The sequence below is a fragment of the Psilocybe cubensis genome, chromosome 9, assembly GCF_017499595.1.
Source record: "Psilocybe cubensis strain MGC-MH-2018 chromosome 9, whole genome shotgun sequence".
NCBI lineage: Eukaryota > Fungi > Basidiomycota > Agaricomycetes > Agaricales > Agrocybaceae > Psilocybe > Psilocybe cubensis.
The window spans coordinates 2458837-2483739 of NC_063007.1; the positions used below are offsets into that span (position 1 = coordinate 2458837).

The 24903-nt window shown below is 46.6% G+C and overlaps 5 protein-coding genes across 5 annotated transcripts; 2 read left to right on the forward strand and 3 right to left on the reverse strand.

The window, feature by feature from the left end:
• Positions 1 to 704: 704 nt before the first annotated feature.
• Positions 705 to 1669, reverse strand: JR316_0010184 (Oxidoreductase; the record flags this gene model as incomplete). Its single annotated transcript, XM_047895857.1, has 2 exons — positions 705 to 1019; positions 1076 to 1669. 2 exons carry the CDS (start codon positions 1667 to 1669, stop codon positions 705 to 707), a joined length of 909 nt encoding a protein of 302 aa, XP_047745576.1.
• Positions 1670 to 3313: 1644 nt separating this feature from the next.
• Positions 3314 to 4810, forward strand: JR316_0010185 (Alpha-L-arabinofuranosidase; the record flags this gene model as incomplete). The annotated part of the gene is made up of 1 exon (XM_047895858.1): positions 3314 to 4810. The coding sequence occupies one exon, from the start codon at positions 3314 to 3316 to the stop codon at positions 4808 to 4810; it is 1497 nt and encodes a 498-aa protein (XP_047745577.1).
• A 2368-nt stretch (positions 4811 to 7178) lies between these two features.
• Positions 7179 to 9855, reverse strand: JR316_0010186 (putative glucan 1,3-beta-glucosidase D; the record flags this gene model as incomplete). The annotated part of the gene is made up of 9 exons (XM_047895859.1): positions 7179 to 7688; positions 7750 to 7969; positions 8025 to 8294; positions 8353 to 8554; positions 8611 to 8696; positions 8749 to 8867; positions 8922 to 9084; positions 9135 to 9237; positions 9297 to 9855. 9 exons carry the CDS (start codon positions 9853 to 9855, stop codon positions 7179 to 7181), a joined length of 2232 nt encoding a protein of 743 aa, XP_047745578.1.
• Positions 9856 to 11844: 1989 nt separating this feature from the next.
• On the forward strand, positions 11845 to 21289 carry JR316_0010187 (Cell morphogenesis protein PAG1; the record flags this gene model as incomplete). The annotated part of the gene is made up of 14 exons (XM_047895860.1): positions 11845 to 12045; positions 12285 to 12631; positions 12701 to 12892; positions 12946 to 13022; positions 13357 to 13448; positions 13559 to 13607; positions 13656 to 14533; positions 14584 to 15029; positions 15077 to 15200; positions 15252 to 15386; positions 15443 to 15643; positions 15696 to 18164; positions 18212 to 18363; positions 18421 to 21289. The coding sequence occupies 14 exons, from the start codon at positions 11845 to 11847 to the stop codon at positions 21287 to 21289; spliced, it is 8232 nt and encodes a 2743-aa protein (XP_047745579.1).
• A 606-nt stretch (positions 21290 to 21895) lies between these two features.
• On the reverse strand, positions 21896 to 24327 carry JR316_0010188 (uncharacterized protein; the record flags this gene model as incomplete). The annotated part of the gene is made up of 6 exons (XM_047895861.1): positions 21896 to 21974; positions 22034 to 22055; positions 22119 to 22491; positions 22560 to 23896; positions 23950 to 24126; positions 24177 to 24327. 6 exons carry the CDS (start codon positions 24325 to 24327, stop codon positions 21896 to 21898), a joined length of 2139 nt encoding a protein of 712 aa, XP_047745580.1.
• Positions 24328 to 24903: the final 576 nt, after the last annotated feature.

Here is a 24903-nt window from a genome sequence, read left to right on the forward strand (position 1 = left end):
ATGCAAATATCATGCCCTAACTAACATGCCGCGGCAGCTCGATGACGTGGTGCTCCTCCTGAGAAATAGAGCACCTGTTTTTGGGAAGATCGAAGATTCTTTCTAAGCAATTGCTAAGCAGGCGCTATGGAACGATGACTCGAACCATTGATCGATAGAGGAGACGAGAACCTTTTGGTGTCTCTAGTGGTCACAACGGTGGTTCTAGGTTCATGATATAGAAGTGTTAATCATCATTGATGATCCATAGGTAAAGCCTGGTGCAAAGGATGAGATACACGTTCAAGAAATGTGAACCCCTGCTGACCGCCGCAAGCCTTGAGAGAACACCAAAACAGGAGAAACGCCGTTTAACATACCGCAGTGTGGTTCTACATAGAGAGACTTTTCCAAAATCACGGAGCGAATATAAAGCAAGCGGTAAGTCCTAAGGCCCAAGGCCTTGCAGGTGTCTTCCATGGTAGTCAGGCATAACCAATTCGGCGGAACTGGGTTCAATTGGACCGTAACAAATAATCACAATCAGTAACAGGCACGGAGCCGAGGTCGGCAGAATTTAATGCTTTTAATGTCCATCGTAGCTTTCCGACGCCTTTAAAGCCTTTTTCATCATCTATCCATTCCCAATCTCGTTTCAAGCTTCAAGCTTCGTAATTTTCTACTACTACAATTTTTGATATTGAGAACTATTGCATATCGCAGTATTACGAGTCAGTTCCGGTTACCAGCGCTGTGTGTTCCCACAGCAGAGTTTGCGCATTTTCGGCTTGAGGAAACTTTAACATTCCAATATCATCGCCAGTTTTGTTGCGTCGGTTCATTCCCTTGTTGGCATATAGCATTGCATATAACATATACTCTGCACAATCCTGCCTAGGTGTAGTTAAGAGCCACAGTAAAGGACGAAGGGGAATAACAAGAATTTTGGTAGCCAAGTGCTGGTTGCTGATGGTTCCTGTATAGACGACTCCGGGATGAATGTGAGTGAACGAAATATCAGGATTTTGGCGGGAAAATTCCTGGTAAAAGGTATCAATATATTGTTGTGGTGGGGAATTATTAAAAAATGACTGACCGCGACCATGAGGTCATTATAAGCAGTACTTTGAGCCATGGCTTTTAGGCCTTTGTAAGAGTTCTTCAAGCCTAGATTGTCGAGATTAATTTCTGGTCCAAGGCCGGCTCCGAGAACGGTAATGACGCTCGATGACTCGCCGTTTCCTTTCGCATTCTGTAGCAAGGGAAGGAGGTTATACGTCAGAACCCATCTGGAGTAATACCTCAATGCCAGTTTAATATCAATGCCTTCCTCTGTTTCCTGCCTTCCTCCAAAGCCAACAACAGCGGCACAATGAACGAGGAAGTTAACGCGAGAAACGCGCTCTTTGATCTGACCAGCCAAAGAACAAACATTCTGCATCAAAGTGAGGTCGCATTCCAAGAACTCGTATGTTGATTCCTCAGTTTTTGGAAGAGATGCGAGGAATGATTCTGCAGCACTTTTGTTGCGCCCGAAAATGATGATGTGAATTCGTCCATGTAGATGACGTGCCAAAGCGTTGGCCATGCTTTGTCCTATTCCTGCGGTGCCTCCGGTGACAACCATTACAGGAACATACGAAGGCGCGTAGTTTGCGTTAGCCTGAGAGACGTCGAGGAGGGAAGGCATGTTTCTGTGTTGATAAAGCGCATCGTTCCAAGCGCCTGCTTTTACATCTTTGTAAGTCAGCCAGAGTTCCTCGCACACTATCCCAATGGGGCATTTACTGCGGAATGCCAAATAATGACAAAGGCAAGTAACTTAGCCATGGTAGGTGTGCAAAGGGGGAGAATTCGATTCATCTCGCCCGGAAACGCAGCCGAAAGGTACTGAATTCTGAAATTGGGCCAAAAATAGCTTCCACGCGAATCATCGTTGTTTACAACACCGTTGAGGTAAGATGATTCCCAGGCGCTCTAACTAAACCAATTCTAACCGCTGGGGCAGAACCTTTTTTTTTATTTTTTTGGGTGGAAACGCGAGAGCACTTCTTCCTCATACTTTGGTGGAAGGTGTTCTCAACCGTTTGCGTTAGCACTGGGCCAGAATCTTGCTCGTCTCAACTTTCTCACATTAGGCGCTTGTATTGCCGGCATTTGCCGACCGTACGACAGCGCGAAAGAATTACTGTCTCGTTTTCTTGAGACACCAGGTTCTTATGGTTCTTACTCCACCTGCCTTGGATCATTGCCCTAGATATTTTACAACTGGGTAGAGAGCAACCATAGCTTTCTGAATTTGCAAAAAAATTTCAGGAAAACTATGGAGAACTCATCTCGGAAGGCTTCCAGTGAAGAATTGAGGGTATGAATGTGTCACGGCAAATCAATTCGATCATATCTTGCACAGATAGTCTGAGGACAGTCATACTTCACGTTAACAGACCCATGAAAAGAGATATAGAGGGGGAGGTTTGTCAATACGCATACGACGCAGGTGTCTCTCCGGTCAAACTCAAGCCGATGTATCAACCGGTTAAAAATTGCCTACCACATATAAGGCTTTACTTGGTCCGGTGCTTTGGAGTACGATGAGTTTGGCAATTCCGTTGATTCTGGAGAACAGGACGACGACAAATACTGATGCTGAAGTCTTTTAAGGCTATATGCACAACTGTGCTTTGGATTGGTTTTGATAAAATATAGTCTGTTAAAGACACTTTGGAATTTCTGTTGTTTTCCTCTACGGCCGTCTCTACGAAGGGGGTGCTAGCAGGAAATCTTTAGCTCTTTGAACAGCTCTCGTACAGTGGTTGAAATTCAGCACAGATTCACATCATAATAGAATCAGGTACCATACGCCATCCTGGTCACTTGCCAGTGGTCGGGAGAATCGCAGAAACGTTCTGCGTCATCAATGTTCAATGGAAAGCAAGAGAGAGAGTTTAAGGAACCAATCAGGATGCTTGTGATGCTTGTACGGCAAGCCGGCCCTTCGTAGCCGGTCAATGGCAAACTGCGAAACATCGGAGACAGCATAGAGATGTTATTAGAATGGTGTAGAACTTTTCTCCTGACTTTGACGTTTTGCTTCGAATCATAAAAAGCACCATTTGTTAACATTTCCTTTGACTTTTCTTCCACACTCTCTGCAACCGTGTAGCAGCTTTCGTCACATGCAAAATCCTCATGATTCGAGGCATACATAACTATAGGTGCCAGCAAGCCTCATACTACTACGCAGTCTAGCGCTCCTTCCAATAATAGGCCTAATTCCACCAATTTATGCGCTTTAAAAGGGCAAGATGCTCGCTATGCTGCTCATTGCCATAACATGAAAGGTTTAATTGCTCTAGTTCTCCTTGCTACCTCCTCTTTTGTCGCTGCAGGGCCTTGCGACATCTACGCCTCAGGTGGCACTCCATGTGTCGCTGCTCACAGTACGACTCGCGCGCTTTTCAACAATTTCAGTGGCGCGCTTTACCAAGTAAGGCGCGGCTCCGACAATGCAACGACAAACATTTCACCATTATCCGCTGGAGGCGTCGCTAATGCTACCTCACAAGATAGCTTCTGCGCTCAAACCACTTGCCTAATCACCACCATATTTGACCAAACTGGGCGCGGCAATCATCTTAACCAAGCCCCACCTGGCGGGTTTAACGGACCCGACCCCAATGGATTCGATAACCTCGCCAGCGCTACTGGCGCTCCAGTGATATTAGGTGGCCACAAGGCATATGGTGTCTTCATTTCTCCTGGCACTGGATACCGCAACAACACTGCTAGCGGCACAGCCAAAGGCGACGCGGCGCAGGGCATGTATGCTGTCTTCGACGGGACCCATTTCAATGGAGGCTGCTGTTTTGACTACGGCAACGCAGAGACAAGCAGTCGCGACACAGGCAACGGCCACATGGAGGCCATTTATTTCGGCAGTTCGACAACCTGGGGAACTGGGTCTGGCAATGGTCCTTGGATCATGGCCGATCTTGAGAATGGTTTATTCTCCGGCTCCAACGTTCATCTGAACTCTGGAGACCAGACGATCAATGACCGCTTCGTCACTGCCGTCGTCAAAGGGCAGCCTGGAAACTGGGCCATTCGTGGGGGCAATGCTGCTTCCGGGTCACTCACAACGTTCTGGAACGGTCCACGTCCCAGTGTGTCCGGGTACAACCCCATGTCAAAAGAGGGTGCTATTATTCTCGGAATCGGCGGCGACAACAGTAACGGCGCACAAGGCACATTCTACGAGGGAGTGATGACCTCGGGATTCCCCTCGGATGCTACTGAGAACTCAGTGCAAGCCAACATTGTAGATGCAGGATACGCCACGACTTCGTTAACCAGCGGCCCCGCTCTCACCGTTGGTTCCTCCATTTCCTTCCGCGCAACCACAGCCTGTTGTACGACGCGCTTCATCGCACACACCGGCTCTGCCGTTAACACCCAAGTCGTTGACTCCTCAAGCAATACAACACTCAAGCAGCAGGCAAGCTGGTCGGTCCGCACTGGTCTAGGAAACAGTGCATGCTTCTCGTTCGAGTCAAGAGACACCCCTGGAAGCTTCATCAGGCATTTCAACTTCGTCCTTGTTGTAAACGCTAACGACGGCAGCAAGGAGTTCTCCGAAGACGCAACATTTTGCCCGCAAGCAGGACTCAATGGCCAAGGCAACACAATCAAATCCTGGAACTACCCCACACGCGCCTTCCGTCACTTCGACAACAATCTCTTCGCCGCCAGTAACGGCGGTGTTCATTACTTCGATGCCCCTGCCCAGTACAATGACGATGCCAGTTTCGTAATCAGCGCCGGTTTTGCTTGATCTCTAAAGGTTAGCTGGGTTGGGCACCCCAAACAATGTACTTCGTTGCATCCTTCTATCTAGTTGATGTAATATCAAGTATTATCTTGTATAAAATGTAACCATTATCCCATTCAGTACAAGCATTCCGTGAGCACTCCGAGTCGTTAAATTTGGATCAGGGGCAAGGCAATTGACAATGCCGATTGATCCATGTTTGAACAGTTATCTCACAGTTGTTGTACGACCTTTAACATCTCCCCGCTGCTGTCTTGCTGGCAGCTAACCTTGTCTTCTAATGGCCCGCAGCATAGAGATATTACCACTGGAGATCATAGAAGATATCATCGCTCTCTTGTCCGATTTCGATCGTTCTGTCTCGACAAAACCTACATCCCTTCAGACATGCTCTCTGGTCTGCCACGCGTTCGTTCCTCTTTGTCAGAAGCACATCTTTCACTCCATCGCTTTGCGTTATGCAGCCCAGAAATCCTCTTTCGTCAAGCTTATCAACAAGAATCCACAGATACTTGGCTATGTTCGCAATATTTTATACATGGTAGCTCCGGAGGATTCTCGTCTCGAAATCGCTTGCCCAATTTCTTTCTTCGACATTCTTAAAAGCTTCAAAAATCTTGAAAAAGTGATGGTATCTTTTCAATACCAAAGGCAGGATTGGAACAATTTATCTGAAGTAATGCGGTCCGTTGTCCTTTCTCTCATACATAACCCATCTGTCTCCACCGTCGGCTTGGCGCACATATACGAATTCGACTGCACGACTTTACTTCTATGTCCCAACATCCAGGAGCTCAGACTTCAAAATATTATGTGTCCACAGTTTGTCATCTCTTCAACCAGCACGGCGGCATATAGGTCAATCAAGCCACGTTTGCTCGAAATAACGTCTTGTATACAAATGCTCAATGTACATTACGACGTTGGAGCAGCAATATTTGACCTTGGAGAATTGAAGCATATCGAGCTTGGCCCCTGCACACTTTTCCCTGCATCAAATATCCTAAAAACGGTCAAAACACTTGAATCAGCCCTTGTTTCAATCAACCGTAGGTGCTTCTTTAATAAATTTGAGCTGAGAAATATATGCTTACACATATATCAAGTTGCAAGCGTAGATGACTCTGAGGTCTTCATCTCTCTATTAATGGGATCTTCAAAGACTTTGAAACGATTAACTCTGGAGCCAAGTCATATTACTCTCACCAGAAATTATTACAACCTCTTGACGAGCATCGGGGAGGTACTAAAAAAATTATCTGGCCAAAATATTATCTCGACATTAAATATTGAACTCTACGCCATTTTTGGGCCAGAACCAGAGTCAACCATCGGCGAAGAGTGGAATATTTTCGACCAAGTTCTTTTGACTCCCGGATGGTCGTCCCTTAGGGAGTTTAACCTAACTATTGAAGATTCTCGAGGAGAAATAATCATGCGGGCATTGCGATCGCTTCATCAAACCTATCTCCATGGACTAGCAACCAGCGAAACCGTCAATTTTAATTTCGAGGTCGTAGATATTTTCGAGAACTTGTAGTCCTATCCAAGGCACTGCTTGTAACGGTCTCGCATTATGTTATTGACAATCAACCGAACAATCCACGATTCACGACGATAACGCCGAAGTCATGTAATGCATGAATGGCATCTATATACCAGCGCTGAGAACTGAACTCCATCGAAGCTTCTGTTGGTATATGATAATGACTTGAAATTAACAAAAAAAATCTACCTTTGCCCATACCGTGCCGGGATCTAAACAGAGCGTCCATTTCGTAAGTCTTCATCTCTTTCTCTAACATTCCCGAGTCTTCGTATTGTACAATACCACAGTCATCCAGGACGCGAACAGCCTGCAAAAACCCTGTTCTGGAATCAAAGTTTATCGTAGTTTTCCGGGGGATAGACACCGTCTTGAGTATCAATTGCAAAGTCTCCACGATAACTTGATATTCGCCGAGAAATCCAACATTGGCGAGGCCCAGAATGGCGGAGAAATTTCTACGTTGAGTTCTACTTGAGCTATCTGTCTTTCGTAGAAGTTAATCTTATATTCGGAAAATCCCGATGTGGCAATGACTGGACTGGGAGGCCTCAAAGAATTTACAAATAGTAGAGTACTACGTACACTTCAATTGAGATTTTTAGGAGCAAGGGGAGTAGAAGCGAGAAAGTACAAGTGATGGGTGGTCCAAATAATAAGTCCGTGTCGTCATAAATGAAGCGAAGAATGTCGTGAAGGGTATCAGCACTATGAGTATATTATAGCCCAGCCAACAAAGGGGTATGAGGCATTGTCCGTGTGGTAAATTAACTGAACGTCCTGAGGATTACAATGTTATAATAAATCTTAGTCCTCCTAGATATATTAGAAAGAGCGAGGAACGGGAGGCGGGGTGATCTGCGCGCGCGACACCAAGCCTCCAGCACCACAGCCAGCTGGAATTGGAACGCCATTGGCATTCCATGGATCAGGGTATGAGCATCCTGCGATGGGAGTTGGAGCAGGGCCGTTGTCGTTTGGATTGAACCAGCCATTGGCAGTGACAGAGACAGCCTGACCATTGCTGTCCGTGAAAGTGGGCATGGGAAGCGTCACAGGGGTGCCTGTAGAGGTATACAGCGGTAGCTGGCTAACCACGTTGCCATCTGCAAGTTGGGCAGGTGGCCATGGGTATTGTGCAGTTTGGATTGGGACAGATCCAGCACCGGCGCCACCAGTCATCCAGGACTCAAACTTTCCGCCCCACGATGGACCGGTGGGTGGACCACAAGCCCCGATTACCGTCCTGGGATCTTTGGGCATCCAACCTCGCTCGAGACCTAGCTTGTACGACCATAATGGCGCTTCGACGATTCCCTTATTGGACTCCCCGATCTAGCATGTCAAAGTGGATCAGAGAAGAGTGATAAACGCCGGACAAAAATAACCGGCATACCTTCCATGTCCAGAAGAAATAGTCGCGGAATGCGTCCATGCTGGCAGATGAAAATGCGAGAAGACCAGCTATCGTGCCGGCACTCCATGTTGAAGAATCCATCCAATCTTGACAGTTGCCGCCGTAGGAGGTTCTGCCTCGAACTCCCCTAAGGAACAGACCACAGTCATTGATACCGTTGCTAAATTCTCCGGAGACAGTGACACCGAAGGCATTACGACTATAAGAGTATGATCATCAGCGTCCAAACGCTGAAAATCATGATAAAAAGTTACCTGGCATTGAAAGCGCCGGCCCACCGAGTGCATGCCCTTTGGGGCCATTCTCCACCAGCACCCGGTCCAGTGCCAGTATCGATGGGGTCCAATGCTGGAACACCATCAAACGCCATGTACGGGTGGCTATCGATCATTACTCTGTCAGCTCCCTGCAAGAAACCAGGCCATCTCGCAAGAGTTTGGAACCCGTCATGAATACTGATGTATGGTCCATTTCCTGCACCGTATCCGGTGATACCTCGGATTATCTTATACGCCTCGACGTAACTGTAAAGAACATGATGAATAGAAGTATTCGCCGGATATAGACGAAGACTCGACTTACAATGCACGAATTTCCTCCGTCCCAATTTGACTAACCAAGGCCTCGTTCATGATGCCGAAGATGATCACAACGTCTTTGTATTCAGGCTGCGAGATAAACTGGGTGATGATTCGAAGATAATTCAATGTGCGCTGGGCATTGGCCATCCCCATCACTCCATACAAGAAGTTGATTTGACCCATCTTTCCGGAGTGATTGTATGCTGTTCGTAATCAGAATATGGCTTTCAGAAGCTCTGACAGGCGCTAAAAGTCTTACCGTTATGGGATCCAGGAATGGTATGGAGGTCGAGTTTAACACGAATACCGTATTTCTTGCACCATTGCAAAGCTTGGACGAAATATCTTGAAAGAATATCAGATTTATTGCTAAAGCTGGGATCAGGATAAGGCTTACTTCCAGCTAGTCTTGGCGAGGAAAGGTTCGTCTCCCCATGTGTCAATGGCCCAAAACGGGATTGGTAATCTGATCCAGTTCAACCCAGCACCAGCAATCTCGGCAATATCTTGTTCAGTCTAGCGAAAGAATGAGAATTCGGGAGACCGGTGTGGGAGTATGGTGCAACGTACAATGAAGGTCTTATAATGCTCTTCCAGTTGGTTTAAGCCTCCGTTGGCAGTGTCTGCAGCCATAAGGGTACTGAGTGTCCATTCGTCTACCGCGCCGGGATATCTCTGAAATAGCTCGGGGCTGATAAATGGCTCTAAGACAAGCCATCCACCAAGGTTAACACTAATGTGCTACGTGGTCAGATGAAATCTTCTATGATTGAAGAAACGCACCCAAAAATTCGATCTTTTTCGAAATCCCAACTTTGATTCAGAGGCGGAGTCCACGAATTCGGGTATGCGTAGTCCTTGAAAGGGTCGCTGGGATCCGAATACCCTGTATTGTACGTATGGAGTAAGATGTGTGCTGATGGCGGTCGAACAAATTCGACTCACATATTCCACCAAACTTGTTGTTGTACGTAAACGTAGATCCATCGCTAGCTTTAACAGTCGACCCATCACCACCCCACAACTCTTCAGCTGTTGCACTACTGCTGGGTTTCGCGCTATCACTTGTTGATGTAGGGGAAACGGAGCCGTGAATCGACGATGAAGCGGCGGCTGCCGGCGTTGAAGAGGAAGACTTGGAACGAGGTTTGACAACAGCAAAGTAAATGGAGAGAACGATGGCTAGAATTATGACAATCAAAGCAATTATGGCACCGACAATAAGTTTACGGGACATTCGTTTTGGGGTGGGGTATGGATCAACAGGTGACGCATTTTCCAAGTTATCATCGCGTTCGTTTTTGATAGGGAAAAGAGTTTGTGAGCCTGCTACAGACGACTGTGCTGCATAGGAGTCCCGTGGTGATTCAGGGTCGTTGTCGGCAGCGAACGGAGCTTGCGGTTGGAGTAGGTTAGAACCATCTGCGAGGGGTAAAGGAGCGTAGGTAGCTTTGATATCAGAGCTGGTCTGGGGCGCAGATCCAAAGGGTCGTTCGGAACCCATGGATTTGGGGGAGAATATTGGAGGAAGGGAGGCGCGGGAGGGAGGAGGGAATTCACCGGCGCAAGCCTTATGCCTCTTTATGTTGCAGACTGGGCAAAGACCGCGGGCGGACAATCCCGCCCAGAGTCTCCATTACTTAAGAGCCAAGCCAGGGCTAGTGGGCACCAAGCCCACACTACTAAATGCGGTAATACATCTTTCAATACTTGATGTCTGATCCGTATACCCATGTATTTTGTGAGGCAACAAAGTATCAGAAGTTATACAAAATTAACAATTTGACGAACGGAGTCAAAGTAGACTGGACACAAGGGTTGAAAAGATATCTAAATGAAGTGGTGACGCATGATTTACTGCCATATCTACGTCCCAGTCTTCTATTTATTGTGACTGTTTGCGACCATTTCAACAAGGTGAGAAAAACATTGGGTTCAACAATCTTTGCAGTCCCATCACCCTTACCAGAACTGACTTGATCACTTGAGGAAATCATTGATTACCTTTGGGTAGCAATGACCATTACATGTTGGTCAACTTTCGCTGGGCAAGGAAAAGATACACAGTCGGGCTTGGCCTAACTGAGTGTAATCTGTATTGGCCAAGATCTTACTCATATATCATGCGGTGAGATGTGGAGTCGCCTGGAGTCACTGAGCTCGGTCACATTTGCGGCTACAAGAATCAAAAGTAGAGGCAACGAAGAAAGTTTCAAGAGGTTTCCAAGACAGCCGAGTATGCCCAGACGAGTTAATATAACATGGTTGATAGACCACTTCAAGATCAAGCCGAAGAGACACTCTTCTTCATGATTAATGGTATACTACATATATATATATACGAGTAAGTGGGCCTGCTATTGGGCTTACAAGCCGCGTATTCTAGATCAACTTTAAGCATTTTGCTTCAAGGCAGCCTTTGTGCTGCGTCCGTGTGAAGAGAGGCCCCTAATTATAGATAGAATAGTAGGAAGGACCTAACCTTAGCTGCGACAGAGAATAAATAAGGTCGGAAGTCAAAATACGCTTCTGTTCGTAGTATATAGTTTTCAAGACAAAAAAAGACTGGAAGCAAAATTGTTACCAAAAATATACTGGTGTGATCGACATGTCACTGACATGTCGATCGGAGCTCCAAATTTGTTCTACGTTTTGTTAAAGAACCAAAAAGAACACACTCTCACCGAAGCTACTTCTAAAGAATTCTACGTATCTCTAATGCGTGAGGCCTGTGAGGCTTTGTTCAGATTACTTATGATAAAGATCATAAAAATAGATTCGTCATGGGAGTACATCTCATAGTAATACAGCGTCTGTCAGCGGACTTTGAAATCTAAAATAATTTCAGAGTCCGTTTTTACTCGTCACGACACGGCACCAAAAAGTTCCGGATTTATTTCTCGACAGCGAATATGGCTGAGATATGAGTATCCCATTGAATCCGGGACGGCAGAATCCTATTCTCTAGAGTATCCGGAGGTGAATACTTCCGACTGTAGTACGCAGCTGTGCTGCACCTGCAACTCGCCCGGCGTCAATTCATCAGTCTAAAACTTTACCCAACATTATGGAAGTATTATAGTCTGTCAGAGTACTAGATCACTATCGCTGACTGTCTTCCTGTTTGCAAATTCGATTTCGATTCAAATCAGTAATTGCTGAGCATGTCTCGAGTTCGACAAAGGCGCCCGGTTTAAAGGGAACAATAATTTTCCCGTGGTTGAAGCAATTGACGTGTGAAAAACTTGCGTTGAGAATATACAGAGTGCGTGTTAATAATAATATACCACCCTTCTCCACAGCGCTTAATTTAACTACGCCAATCAGACGGTGCAAACGCACCGGCATCGAATTTTCCGCGGAACCAAATCATAGCCTGTCTAAAAGATATGCTTTGCTTTGAAAACGTTAAAAGGCATCGTGACTGCGCTTATCTCTCTATCTCGCTGTTTATCCCAACTACAACAAACCGTCCTCTTTCATTCAGGCTAATATGGAAGCAAACCAGGACTACTCAGTTGAGCGTATCCTTGAGATTTACAAAAATCTTGTAAGGAATACCGAGTTTGTGCCTCGTGAAGCAGTGCCCAGCACCAATGCGACGTACAACGCCCTACTTTCAGAGGTAGCAGAGTACAACGACGGAGGAAAATGGTTCATCAAACTGTGCGATGAATCCGCTACCCTGGCGGAGGTATGTTTTGCAGTTACGTTGATCTTGAATATAGATTAATCTGTTTACAATAAATCAGCTTATGTACCAGCACTGCTCTCCGGAGACGCGCATACTCATGGCAAAATTTATATGGTACTTTCTTTTTCTTTTTCTGACTGGGACCAAACATCTTATCATGCCCATTGGACGTAAATAGGTGCCTAATCAATATAGAAGACCTTGGACACAAGTATCCCGAATCTATCGTAACATTTCAGCCTCTAATTCTCCAAAGAAAAGAACCAGAGGCAAAGGTTTTAGGATTATTACTAGACTCACTCATTGCATTCTACCAAACCTGGGATCCGATTCCGGCCAACGCCATGTCACACTCTGTCCTAGAATTTATCAACGGGGTTTTGCTCGAACAGGACCCCAATATCCTTGACATGGAGCTTTCAACGGCCGCAAAAAGCTGGCCATACTTCTTACGCCGGAAGACTGGGATCTCTGCTGCCTTTGCATTTGGTATCTTTCCAAAAGAGCTGAATATTGAACTGCCGGTATACATTCAAGCCATAGAAGATACCGTCCAATTTATCGACATTTTTAATGATGTCCTTTCGTGAGTGCTACTACTTATTCCATTTGGTACGCTACATCTGACGTTCTGCAAATTCGGATATTTAATCAGATTCCACAAAGAATATCAGAGTGGGGAACGCAACAATTATATCAACAGTAGAGCTCGCGTCAATGAGAAAACGATTGTTGAAACTCTCCAGGAATCTGCTGAGGATGCACTAGCGGCATACTCCAGGGCGAAACAAATTCTCATGGGTACCGAAGCCTACCTTCCTTGGAAGAGCTGTCTCGATGGATATATGTATGTGCAAAATGATCAGCTCGTCGACCTTTATCTGATGCATCTGCCTGTAGCTCCTTCCACTTCTTAGCACAGAAACGCTATCGTCTGAACGAGCTAGGCTTTCAAACAGACGGATCTTTCCAAGATCGTGAAGGGTCGAATTAGACAACTCTTTGATAGAATTTATCCCAGAAATGTATAGATGTGCTTAGTAGACTTTTTATTAAAACTTTAAGGTTCAACGTTCAACGCAATACCAGCTACGAACTTAAGCTTTTGTTTATTCCATTTACATTTTATCTTATTTTGTAAGAGAGTGTTTTATCGAAATCGAAGCAATCACTGTACTTTTGGGTTGAGGGTAATTTGAACTAATTACACTGGTAACTTCATATCTTAACACACAATATATACTCAAACTTGATCTTTTTATATCGTTTCTGTCGCTCCTCGGTTCTTATTTATGCATTCCCATAACTAAGGTAAGTATGCACAGGAACGCGCCATTTTAGGGGTAATTCACGTGTACCACGTGGCTATTGTTGACAACGCCGAACAGCGGAGAATTGGGGCTGTTAGTCGCCGTCCACCACCACCGTCGACAGTCGAGGCAACGTCTAGGGCACCATTGCAATCTTTTTTCTACGTTCATTTGCTTCTGGGTCTCTACTTAAAAGCTTCTAGCACGTTGCTGTTTCGATGAGTAATGGACTGCAACAGATCACAATTCCAGGTACGTATTCAATACATTCATCGCGTGAAGGCTACTCATAACTGTCAGATTTCGACGATGATGTGAGCTCGGCACCGACACCGTTTGGGCGGTCAGCGTTCGGCCTAGGAAATGGAGGCTTTGGCGGCGGCGGGTTTGGGGGAGGCGGGTTTGGAGGAGGCAGCGGGTTTGGAGGAGGGCTTGACTCGCCCAACGGCCTGAACACCCCAATGAGCGCCTTCCAGAACGCCGAAAAAAGTTATTTCTCCCATGCAAGAGGCGATTCCTCTGCTTCCATAGACTCCACTGGCTCAGCGACGACCCGTTATGCCAGTAAACCAGGAACCCCGTTTTCTCATTCTGCTCAACCTTCCATCGCAACCAACACTGTTGGTTTTTCCAAGAAACCATCTTTTGCATCTATACGAAATGCTTTCAAGAAAAGCAATAATGAACCTCCACCAATGCCCTCGCTGGAACACTCGCCGTACCCAGTTCTCAAGAATCCTTTCAATCGATCCACGTCGTCCCTGACACAGCCCACTCTCTCGAGAGGATCATCGGCAACACCAACTACCGCCTCAAATCCTTCCTATGCTCGTCCCGGTACCCCTGGCTCTTCGACGAATCCGTTTGCGCGCCATCCAACAAAGTCAAAGGGTGGTCATGCGTACAACAAGTCCCAACACTCTCACAATGGTTCTATATTTCACATTTCGGACAACGGCAGTGATCCATCCCAGCCTTACCCTCCCTCTCCTCCACCTGTACCCCGAGTCCCGAGTGCATACGGACTGATGTATCGCGAAGACATCACCCAGGACTATGAAGACGACAAAGTGGTCATGGATCCCAAAACTCCTTCGGATTTCGCTCTGCACGCTGTTTTTATACGATTCGTAACATCTGCGGAAGGGAAGATCGATTCGTTTCTTCGACAGCCTCTGGTGCGTGTTCAGTTCTTGACTCGCTTCTCACATTTGACGTTTTTCTCTAGGATCAAGAAACATTGCTTACGACTATCATGGGTCCTGGCGTAGACCCTAAGTTCGACGAAACATTACACTCCCTCGGCATCATTGCTCAGAAGAACGCCAAAAAGGTCATAGATTCCATCATGCGCTGGCGGCGGAGCCAACTCGAAAGTGTTGGCTCAGATCTCATCAGGGTGCATCAAGACAGCCGGTTTCGCTTTCACGAAATTCCCAACCTTCTCAACGAACGCAAGGCTCTGGCAGCCATCTATGTCATGTGTCGTGCACTCATAGCGGTGCTACAGATGCTTTCAAAAGATGCTCTAGGGGACTCTCTCGGACATATTCTTGAGACGACGACATTTGAACAGTTCAAGAGGCCTGATCGAAAGCTACAAACACTCTCAGCCAATCACCGGATCAATTCCGAGTTGTATGCAACACTTCTAGGACATCTAGCCAACGTTCGGTAAGTATTCAAGACCGTGGTTATGACAGTCTAATCAACTTGCCTAGGTTCATGAGCGTCACAGATCTTTTCCTTGCAGAGCTTACACCGGTGGCCAATGGTCAGGTATCCAAAGATCTTGGTGCGAAGTACGAAAACTTGATTAGAGGTTTGAGTCATATCAAGATCAAGGTAAGGATTTTTCTAGCACGGTTTCTGTCAACGCCTTCACTGTCAGGGTAGGTCTGGCCACCGGAAGCCTTTGAGGAAGGTGCTGAGTTTATGGAGCTCCTATCCAAGTCGTATGCGAATTCGCACGGGCACCTCAAGGTCGCTTTTGCAGAGACGCTAATTCTATTGTTGCATCCGATAGGAAAGGTACGCCAACTCATGAACATATATGGTATAAGAGCTCTGTTCATCTATTCTACTAGACTGCTCAAGCCGAGACGAACAATCCACAGTGGGGCAAGGCCATTGAACTCATTTATCCAAAGGCCAAAGAGATGATGAGCAAACCTCGATACTGGCAAGTAGTGTATCCGCTGGCTGTGACCAGTCTCTGTGTAGCACCCCAGGCGTACTTCTTGAAACACTGGCAAGCCTTTTTTGAGGCTTCGATATCCAAACTAAAGGTAGACCTGTTTCGTTCACTTTCAGCATTCTGTCCTCTGACGTATATCTTAGGAACGCCCGTATAGAACGACTATCATGAATGGGCTCATTCGAATAGCTTGGACATACCTATACCGCTGTCAAGAAAGTGCATCTACGACCATGACGAAACTTGAAACGTTGCTAAAACATTTTTTCCCTCCCAATCGAACAAACGTATTTCCGGCGGATGATCACACAGAGTCGTTGGTATACATCATGCATTTCATTCTTTCACGACATCCTGAATATGGCAGAGACATCTGTCTTGACCTTATGCAACAACCAAATATTGCCAGCCTGGAACAGAAGTCCAGCAGTATTGGTAGTGTTCTGGCTCCCGAACGAATTGCTATCGCCCTTAACGCCATTCTCCTTTCTTTTCATAACACGGAACGCGACATTAACATACCCACGTGGCCTTCTTCGAGCGACTTCTCGACCCTACCTCCCAGGTCTGACTACGTGTCGTCATCGGAGTATATCAACACGTCGACCCTGAAACCAGGAATGGCAGAATTCATACGAAAATGTTCCAAGGCTCTGTCCTCGATTGCTGCTTTCTGTTACAATTCCGTTGGCAATATGTCCGTGTTCGACGAGCAGTGGTCATACGTCCGGTTAAGCCCTGCCTTTGAGGAATCGAATAACTTTGTCATCCGGCGGCACGCGGATGGAATTGTGACTGCGTACCCTGTCCAGTCCTCACCGCACGTTTCTTTGCTTTGCACATCTTTTCAAGCATGGCCCAGGTTACTCGATACACAATCTCTCGCCATCACGGATGCTATCGAAATGCTACTCAGAGGTGTCGTTCACGTAGAACCAAATGTCTCGGATTCTGCCGGTCGTGCTCTGAAACGTTTTATGGCGGACGATACCAATGCCATTCAAATCATCTCACAATTTAATCAGTTCCTTTATAGTCCCGGCCGCATTTGCCACGATCCGGGTCTTAAGCTACACATTGAATACTCGCCACTGCTTCGTCTCTGGGTAGAGGTCGTAGATGATTGGATAAAAGGCATTGTCCGACGGGGCATTGATGCGTTTTCCCAGGTTGACCAGATTGTCCAAAAATGCACAGAAATTGAGGCTGCGTCTCTTTTTCTCCTCTCGCACGATTCTCCCGACATCTACGCCGCTGGAGTTAAAATTGTTCGATTCCTTGGAACTATCTCCCCTTTAATCTCCAATATTGCGAGCTCATCGTCTTCCAATAACCTTTACGTCGTTGACCGACTACAAGGTAGGCGACCTGGGCTTGCATTTCTCAAAGGACATGAAGAACTCCTCGACAATTCCGAGAAATCTCGTTTGGAACAATGGCAGAAGCTTAAAGCAGATGAAGTGGCCCTACGCATTGCTGATAGCATCAATCCAAAGGATCGTAAAATCTGGCGCCATGTATATCCTTCCTTCCTTCAGGAATGCATCGAGCATGCCAGTCCAACCCTTGGTCTCCTACGAGACGCCATCGTTGCCACTGTCTCACGTTACCATCCTTCGATATCGTATCTAGGCGGTGTAAGCAATCGGGTCCCGCCTGGTCTTCCTCAACGAAACCCCCTAGATCGGGATGGAAACAAACTTGTCATGGACAATAAACCCCTTATAGACCAGTGGCACATCTGGGTCAAGATTCTGTGTTCAACAGCCGTTCCGCCAGATGTGTCGCGCCCAGCTCTTACTAAACTTGGCAGAGATCACTCTCGTGTACCTTCTGCCGACGTCAACTTTGAACGGGAACGATATCTGTCCTCTCGTGGCTTGTTCCGTCATCTTACACCCTTCCTCGACTCTGAGTATACACTCTTCCGTGATGCCGCTGTACTTTGCATCAGCTCATTTCCTCCTGACTCATACCCTCAACTACTCGAGGCCCTCAGCCCACTCACTGGTCGTCAGGCATACGAAGACCCTCGATCTAAACTAGTAACGACGCCTGCACTGGAGCAGAGTTTCGGTCTTCTGGCCTCCCGTCAGATGCATGACGAAAATAGATCGAAATCTGGCAGTTCGACTCTACTAACGGAACATAGTCGCCGGCAAGAGCGGCTTCATTCCGCCGTTGCACGTATATACTGCTTGACCTCCCACATGCTTCACCAACAACGGTCCTCCGCAGTCCTGGCGAACATACTTAAATTCGTAAGGAACACTCAGACCTTTTTAAGCGGAACCGACACGCGAGACAATCCATCATTGCATCGTCTGCGACGGTACTTTTGTGGGATTGTCGAACGTCTCTTCAATGAACTCGCCACTCTTAAAGATTCTGACCGCTTCATACCCTCTCACATGCACATCTCTCTTTATCGACTGTGCGAAGAATGGTGCCAAGTAGGCCCTCCAACCGAGTCTTTCAAGAAACGTCTCAACGCAATGCAAAGAACCGTGGAAGCTGGCGATCCTAACACTGCACGAGAACGCCTGCAAAAATTTCGCCAGGACAGCGCATCGCTGTCTCACGCAGCAGTTGGTGCACTGACTGCACTCTCTGTAAGTGTCGACTTTCGCCTTTATTTATCATTCTGACCCGGTTTCAGTACAAGGCTTTCTTTCCTCCCGACCAAGCAGCTAGCTCCCCCACAGACCGCTTATTACCAGACTTTATTCGACCTCTCACCGTGGCGAACGTACTGGATCGCCTGAGTGCTATTATGACCTCTTCGGATGACGCAAATAGGGTCAAGGGAATGTAAGTATCGTAACTCCCGATATCTTCTATGATTAAACCTGGTATCTATTCATGTAGGAACACGTTACGGGCGCTATCAACTCACCCGGAATTAAACTTAGACCTTATCCACGAGATTTTACGGAGGTCTATCGTTGTCACGGATAAGGCTGATTCCAATAATCAACGGTTCTTTGAGGTGGTATCCGATATAGTATGCGAGGACCATCACCGCTTCACCTTCTCGCAAATCGTCTGTTTAGGGCTTACCAATCTTCGTCATCCATCTGGGCCAATTCGATCGTTGGCCTTCTCAATGCTTGAGGCTATTCACCACCAGCATTCTGGTCTTCTCACAATGTCCATGTTTGAAGCCTCGGTCGCAAGCATGGCCCCATCAACTTATGTTCACGCTCATAAGTCCGTTGCTGATTTCCTTGCTGGAGAACATCCACATCAAGCAATCAGTATTCTGGCTCAGCTCGGGAACTGGTTACCCCAATTGCCCGGGGAGGCTCACGATACAGATGTAATTCTGCTTCTCCTTCAGAGCCTGGAATTCTGGATACCCAATATCAACTTGATGACGGACGACATCTCTGCTGTATCGCGAGAAGGTTTATCGTGCCTTTACCACCTAACATCTTTGACTCTGCGATACGGGCAAAGCCACGCTGAACAAATCCTGGTATTGTGGACGAAGCTCGTGGAATCACCTCAGCACTCGAATAGTCACGCAACGGTTCGATTCCTGCTTGAACAGGCGCATAAAGTTGGAAATATGGTCTTCATCACCTGTGCCGCTAACATCGTTGCCTCACTTTGCCAGACTCGCCCTGGAAGGGAGGTATTTGAAGACTTATGCTCAGTAATCGAACCTGCCCATATGCTTCCGACGGTTGATCACAAAGTGCAGTTCCCAGAACCACAGGATCTCAAATTATGGGAAGATCTCGATGTTCTTTTCGGGGAGCATCCAAGGGTGACTCTAGGTTCTGCACAGTACGCCTGGCTCTTCTTGTCCGACGTCGCTTTGCAGCGCTACTGGGAAATGAAAACCCAATTACCCGTACTGCTTCACTCGGTTTTTACGCACCTTGACCACCGGGTTCCATTTATTCGTGAGCGAGCACATTCGATGCTGTTTCAGCTTTTGCGGTCTTGGACGCCAGGTTACGACGAACTGCCCGACCGATCAACCAGTCGATCTCGTGTTTCGGTCAAGGAAGCGATCTCCGTTTTGGAGAAGGACGCACGGGACATGTATTGGGTAGAGGAGAGCTCGAGTGAAGAAGCGGTCCCAAAAATGAAGCTTCTCTGTTCTCGCGTCTTAGGGTTCTTGGAACCATTGGCTCCCAGCCTTGTTAGTCAATGGGGCTCGCTAGCTTTGACATGGGGGACGACTTGCTCTATCCGTGCCACTGCGTTTCGGTCACTTCAACTCTTCCGAGCTTTGATGCCACGCGTGAAAAAAGCTGATTTCGCAATGCTTTTGGGCAGATTGTCGAATACAGTTGCAGCATCGGAGGAAAATATTCAAGCATTTACATCCGAGATGTTTTTCACCATCAACGCCGTTGCAAAATCCGGAGATCTGGACAAATCTCTTTTGCCCCAGGCTTTCTGGTGTGCATGCGCGTGTTTGTCGACAACAGTGGAGAATGAATTCAAGCAAACGATTATCTATCTTGAATCCCTACTGTCTAGAATCGATCTCAACGATGCGGCGACCGTTGAATTATTGATCTCACATCGACCCAAGGACTGGCAGTCGTCTCCGTATCTGCAGCCTCCCCTGTTGCGTGGCTTACGGTCATCAGTTGTTTCAGAATCAACAATAAAAGTCCTTTCTATGTTAGCCAAAGTTCAAGATGGGCAACTCATTGATCCCTCGGAGGGAAGGCTTCGTGACTTATATACCGTATCATTGCCCTGGTGCCTGCACGCTATGGACCAACCCGAAAATACTTGGAAAACCTTCGCAGAAGATATTGGTGCACTGGCGAGCAAAGAAAAGCGGCACAGCATTTTCAAGATTATGACTTCCTTTGCTAAAGGTCACTTCAGAACGCGGGATGACTTCCTTCGGCAATCCGTTGCTAGCCTCCGTGAACACTATGGCCATCAGGACTGGACCAAAGTTGTGACGCTCCTCTTGGGTCTTGTCTTGAACGAGCAACGGTGGTTGCGCGTCCATGCCATGCAAGTTCTCAAAGTTCTCTTTCAGCATCGCGAAACTCGCAATCCCGTTGAGCTGCTCGGTTCCGAATTGCTTATGCCGCTTCTTCGCCTTCTTGAGACTGATCTTGCTCCTCAAGCTCTGGATGTGTTGGAGGAGCCCATGGCTATGTCAGGTGGGGGACCTGCAGCTAAGCATGTTCTACGCATGAGTATGCATGTTGGGACTCTTACAGCCATGGCTGAGTCGGAATCCGTTACGACAATTTTCGGAGCCCCAGAGCCTTCCGGGTGGTGCGTTGCACAGGCCGATTCTCTCCGCAAAACATGTCAACGCAATGTCATGGCCGTGTTTGATACCTGCTCCGTGCCAACGAGGCCTTCCCGCATTGAATTTGAACCTGAAGTCGAAGCCCTTGCATCAATCAAAACTCCTCTTGCGGAAGACTTGGGTGGCTTGATGAAGAACTTGCACGACTTAAATAATTACTTTAACGACGCCAATTCTTCGAAACTTAACGGAAGTACTATTCCAACACGGCGCCTCGAGGCTCGCGTTGCTGCCATATTGGCGAAGTCCGCTAATCCAGACTCAGTAACGGACACTCCTCAAACTCCTTTCTTGGACGTCTTTAGTGTGGGTGGAATTGACCACAACGAAGACTCAGACGAGTATTCAGACAGTGACTCTGATACCGATGCATTTATCTTCGACAACCTTCCCCATCACAGGGCACACAACAACGGCGCTCGACACAACTATCATTAATCAATGTTCCGTTTTTCCATTCGTTTTTCACTGAAGTTTAATTCTGTTTATCTAAATCGCTTTGCTGTCTTTCTCGCCTTGTCCATCCATCTATCGTCATTTACTTTTCCTTTCCTCTTTTCTACGCACTTCTTCGGATTTTTTGGGCTTTTGCTAAAAAGTATCACACCACCCACTCGCGCACACATACACATACACATACACACATATATAAACCTCTCTTTTTCGCATTCACTATTGTAACTAGTTCGAAATTACTTTGTAAAACTTGGGGCATACATCATTTGTACAATAATGACTACATTATTATTTGATCGTAGTTTTCTGTTCTTACTGCATCCTTAGTTCGAATACATCGTCCTGAAGAATAATGAATCATAACCGATGAGTGGCTACTCGAGTATATATATATCATTATGTCATTGTCAATGACTGATGAGGAACACTTGCGCATTATGTTTAAACACAAGTGCAGCAGCTTCCACAAAAGTCGTTTTTATGGAGGTTTAATGGGGGCTGGCAGCGAAAAATCTGTATTAGTACAAGTAGATGTACACATCATTATTGGTAGAATACAAAAGTAATTCTACAGGCTTATATTAACGTCTACTTCCTTACGTTTTGGCGTTTGCATGTCTTCTTATGTTCCTCCCAATGAAGTTTTTGGCACGCCCTGTCGCAATATCTTCAACAAAAAGTGTGTTAGTTGAACCTTCATATTCATATGACAATGACAATATGTACCGAGCTTCTGAACATCCACCGCCTAATTAGCAGTCAATGTTAAAGTAGGTAAATTTTAGAAGCAGGCAGCATTGAAGACACGTACATTTGCTCAGTATTGCTGACGTATTGCTGCACCACGAACAACGGTACAAAGTAACCTGATCAAAGGTAACTTTTACCTGGCCACTGCCGCCAGAACAACCTGCGCCCACGTGCATCATTGTTCCGTCGTCAAACTTCATGTCATTAAACCATGCAGTGAGGTCGTCCTCAAGTTTACCTCGATCAAGTCTCACTACATGGCCCTCCCCGATTTTTGCCTGATATAAGACCTGAAAGACACGGGAAAACTCTTTGATAGCAGCTGGGTAGTGCTCCACGGCGGTCTGTTGAGCAAGGCGTAGATCAGTTTTGGGAGGAGGTATTCCCATAAAAATGTTGAATTCATCAGCTGCATGCAGTCGTTCGAGGTTACGCTATAATGGAATGGTATGAGCATACAAAAACAGAGGTTTGCTTCATGATATAGCAGAATGTCCCTCACCTTGATTTCATGCAGATCTGAGCTAAGATCTTTCAACAAGATCATGTGGAGAAGAATGTACCAACATGCAACGACGTCCATGTAGTGATTGTCGGGAGGAGCACCTTCCATAAATAATTTGGCATCGTCATAAGCGCTGGACAAAAACGCGATACCTTCCTGCCACCGCTTATCACGAGAGTCAGGCATACTTTGGATGATGCTGACGCCCATATTAGCAGCAAGGATGACCGCTTGCAGCATGAGCTGCCACTTGAGGAAGGGAGTAAGAAGTTTACACTTCAGCCCCTTCTTTGCTGCCCGCAGCGCTTGCACATGGTCATCCCCAAGACTGATCACGTAGTAGAAGAACGCCTGTTGGGGATTCCTTTCAATACATTTATGCGCTAATGCCACAGCATCCGGGATGCAACTTGTAACGATAAGCTTTTTGAGGTCCAGAATATCAGCAAAGTCGGCTTCGTTGGGTTTTCCCGACCTTCTGATAGCGCTGGAGTAATTGGAAAGCGATGCAGCCCACAGTGGGAACGAGACACCAGCATTTTCGTTCATACTGCTTCCAGTCACGGGGTCCCGGATTTCGAATATTCCGGGTACAAGAATGAAGTCGGTTTGAAGCATCAATTCTGCCTGTTTCAATCCCAGGGTGTAGAAGTCCCCGGTTGCGACGCATGGTATCAGTATACTGGCAGTTTCAGCCAGTGCTTTGGCCATTAAATACATATCGCATCGCTCGTGTCCGTACTCCATCTCAAGGGCAACAAGATGGTCGGGGAGGCGTCCGTATTCCCCAGATAGCAGCTTTTTCCGGTCGAAGATGGGCGGGTTCTCTTCCGCCTCAAACTGATGCAGTCTGAGAACGCCGCCAAGGCATATAGAACGGGTAACCCAGTCATTGCTGCGAAGACCAGCGACCATAAAGTCGATAGCGGGTGGATACGCCTTGAATGCATCTACTGCATGTGGGCTGGACATGCACACTACCTTAATAGCATGGTCCATGAGCACTTGCGGATCGCTGTGTGGCCTCTTCACCGCCTCGAGTGTTGATTTCAGAACCTCAACCATGTCTATCGATTTGAACACAACTGGATCAGTAGGCTCAGGTAAACCCCCGGTGACAGCAGCTAAGGCATGGGCGAGAGTCGATACTGCAAGCTCTGCGACCTTTTCGTCCTCGGGGAGGTCTTGGATGAGTCTGGCGAGAACATTGGCATTTTTGGCGATTTCAACCCTAGCTTTCGAGCCACTGTGGTGGGTGATGATGCTGAGGCAATGTAGAGCCAGATGACGGGTGTCATCTATCTCGAGCAGCGGTGTGATCATCCCCAAGACACCTCCCACGAAAAATGACTAAAATGGAGGGGCATTACAATTCAAACACGCGTACCTTTCTCGAAAAGCCTATCTCTCAACATTGAATCGACACACATTTTAGAAAATATCCCAATGATTCCGCCTCGCAGTTTGTAGTTTTGTGGGTTGCTTTTGTAGGCATGCTCAATTTTGGCAAATAGGGGGTCGAATTTGGCGTGCACTTGTTTTAGTCCCTTTCGAGAGGTGAGATCTAGTAACTATTAGCAAACCACGAAGCAAATCGAATAAGAGCATACACACCTGGTAGTTTAAAAACATCGCAAAGCAAGTTTACAACCGCACTCCATCCTTCCGCATTGTCGATACCGGCAAAACGTACTTGACCCTCGCTCTCGTGAGACCTCGTGGCACTTTTTGACTTTACTTGCTTGCGATTACCCGGACCTGGCATTGTTGGTAATCGGTTCAGAGTCCAAAGTGGACGCTATTAAATGGGAAATGTCTTAGACATTGCGGGCCATTTTAGAACACATCGTGAAAGGGCTTTTTTATAAAAAAACATTAAAATCCAAACTCTTTACAACGAATATGGCGAGCCATTGACAAGTCGAAAAATGATTATGAAAGTGGGACGCAAGGCATTCAATGGCAGTTGGACGGCTGCAAACATTCAACATAAATTCCTTTCCGGCGCAAGTGGAACATTTCAATCTCCGATCAACAGGTGCCGATTGATTGCCGGGTCATTAAGCGTCTCACAAGAAATGACCAAAAAAATGGAGTGAAAAACAGAGAGACTCACGATGCTTTATTTTTGTTGAAATTTTGAAGAAAAATGACTTGAAAGTACTCGAGAATATGTACGGATTGTCACAAACAAAAATTTTGTGAAATACCACAGTGTGAAACGAGAGGCAAATTTTCCAAAATTTCGCACTGACGGGCGTCCAAGACTCAATGGTCCATGTAAACATGTACCTTTTACTTTGTCTGTACTCTAAATTTCTCTGATATTTTTTACCTGGGT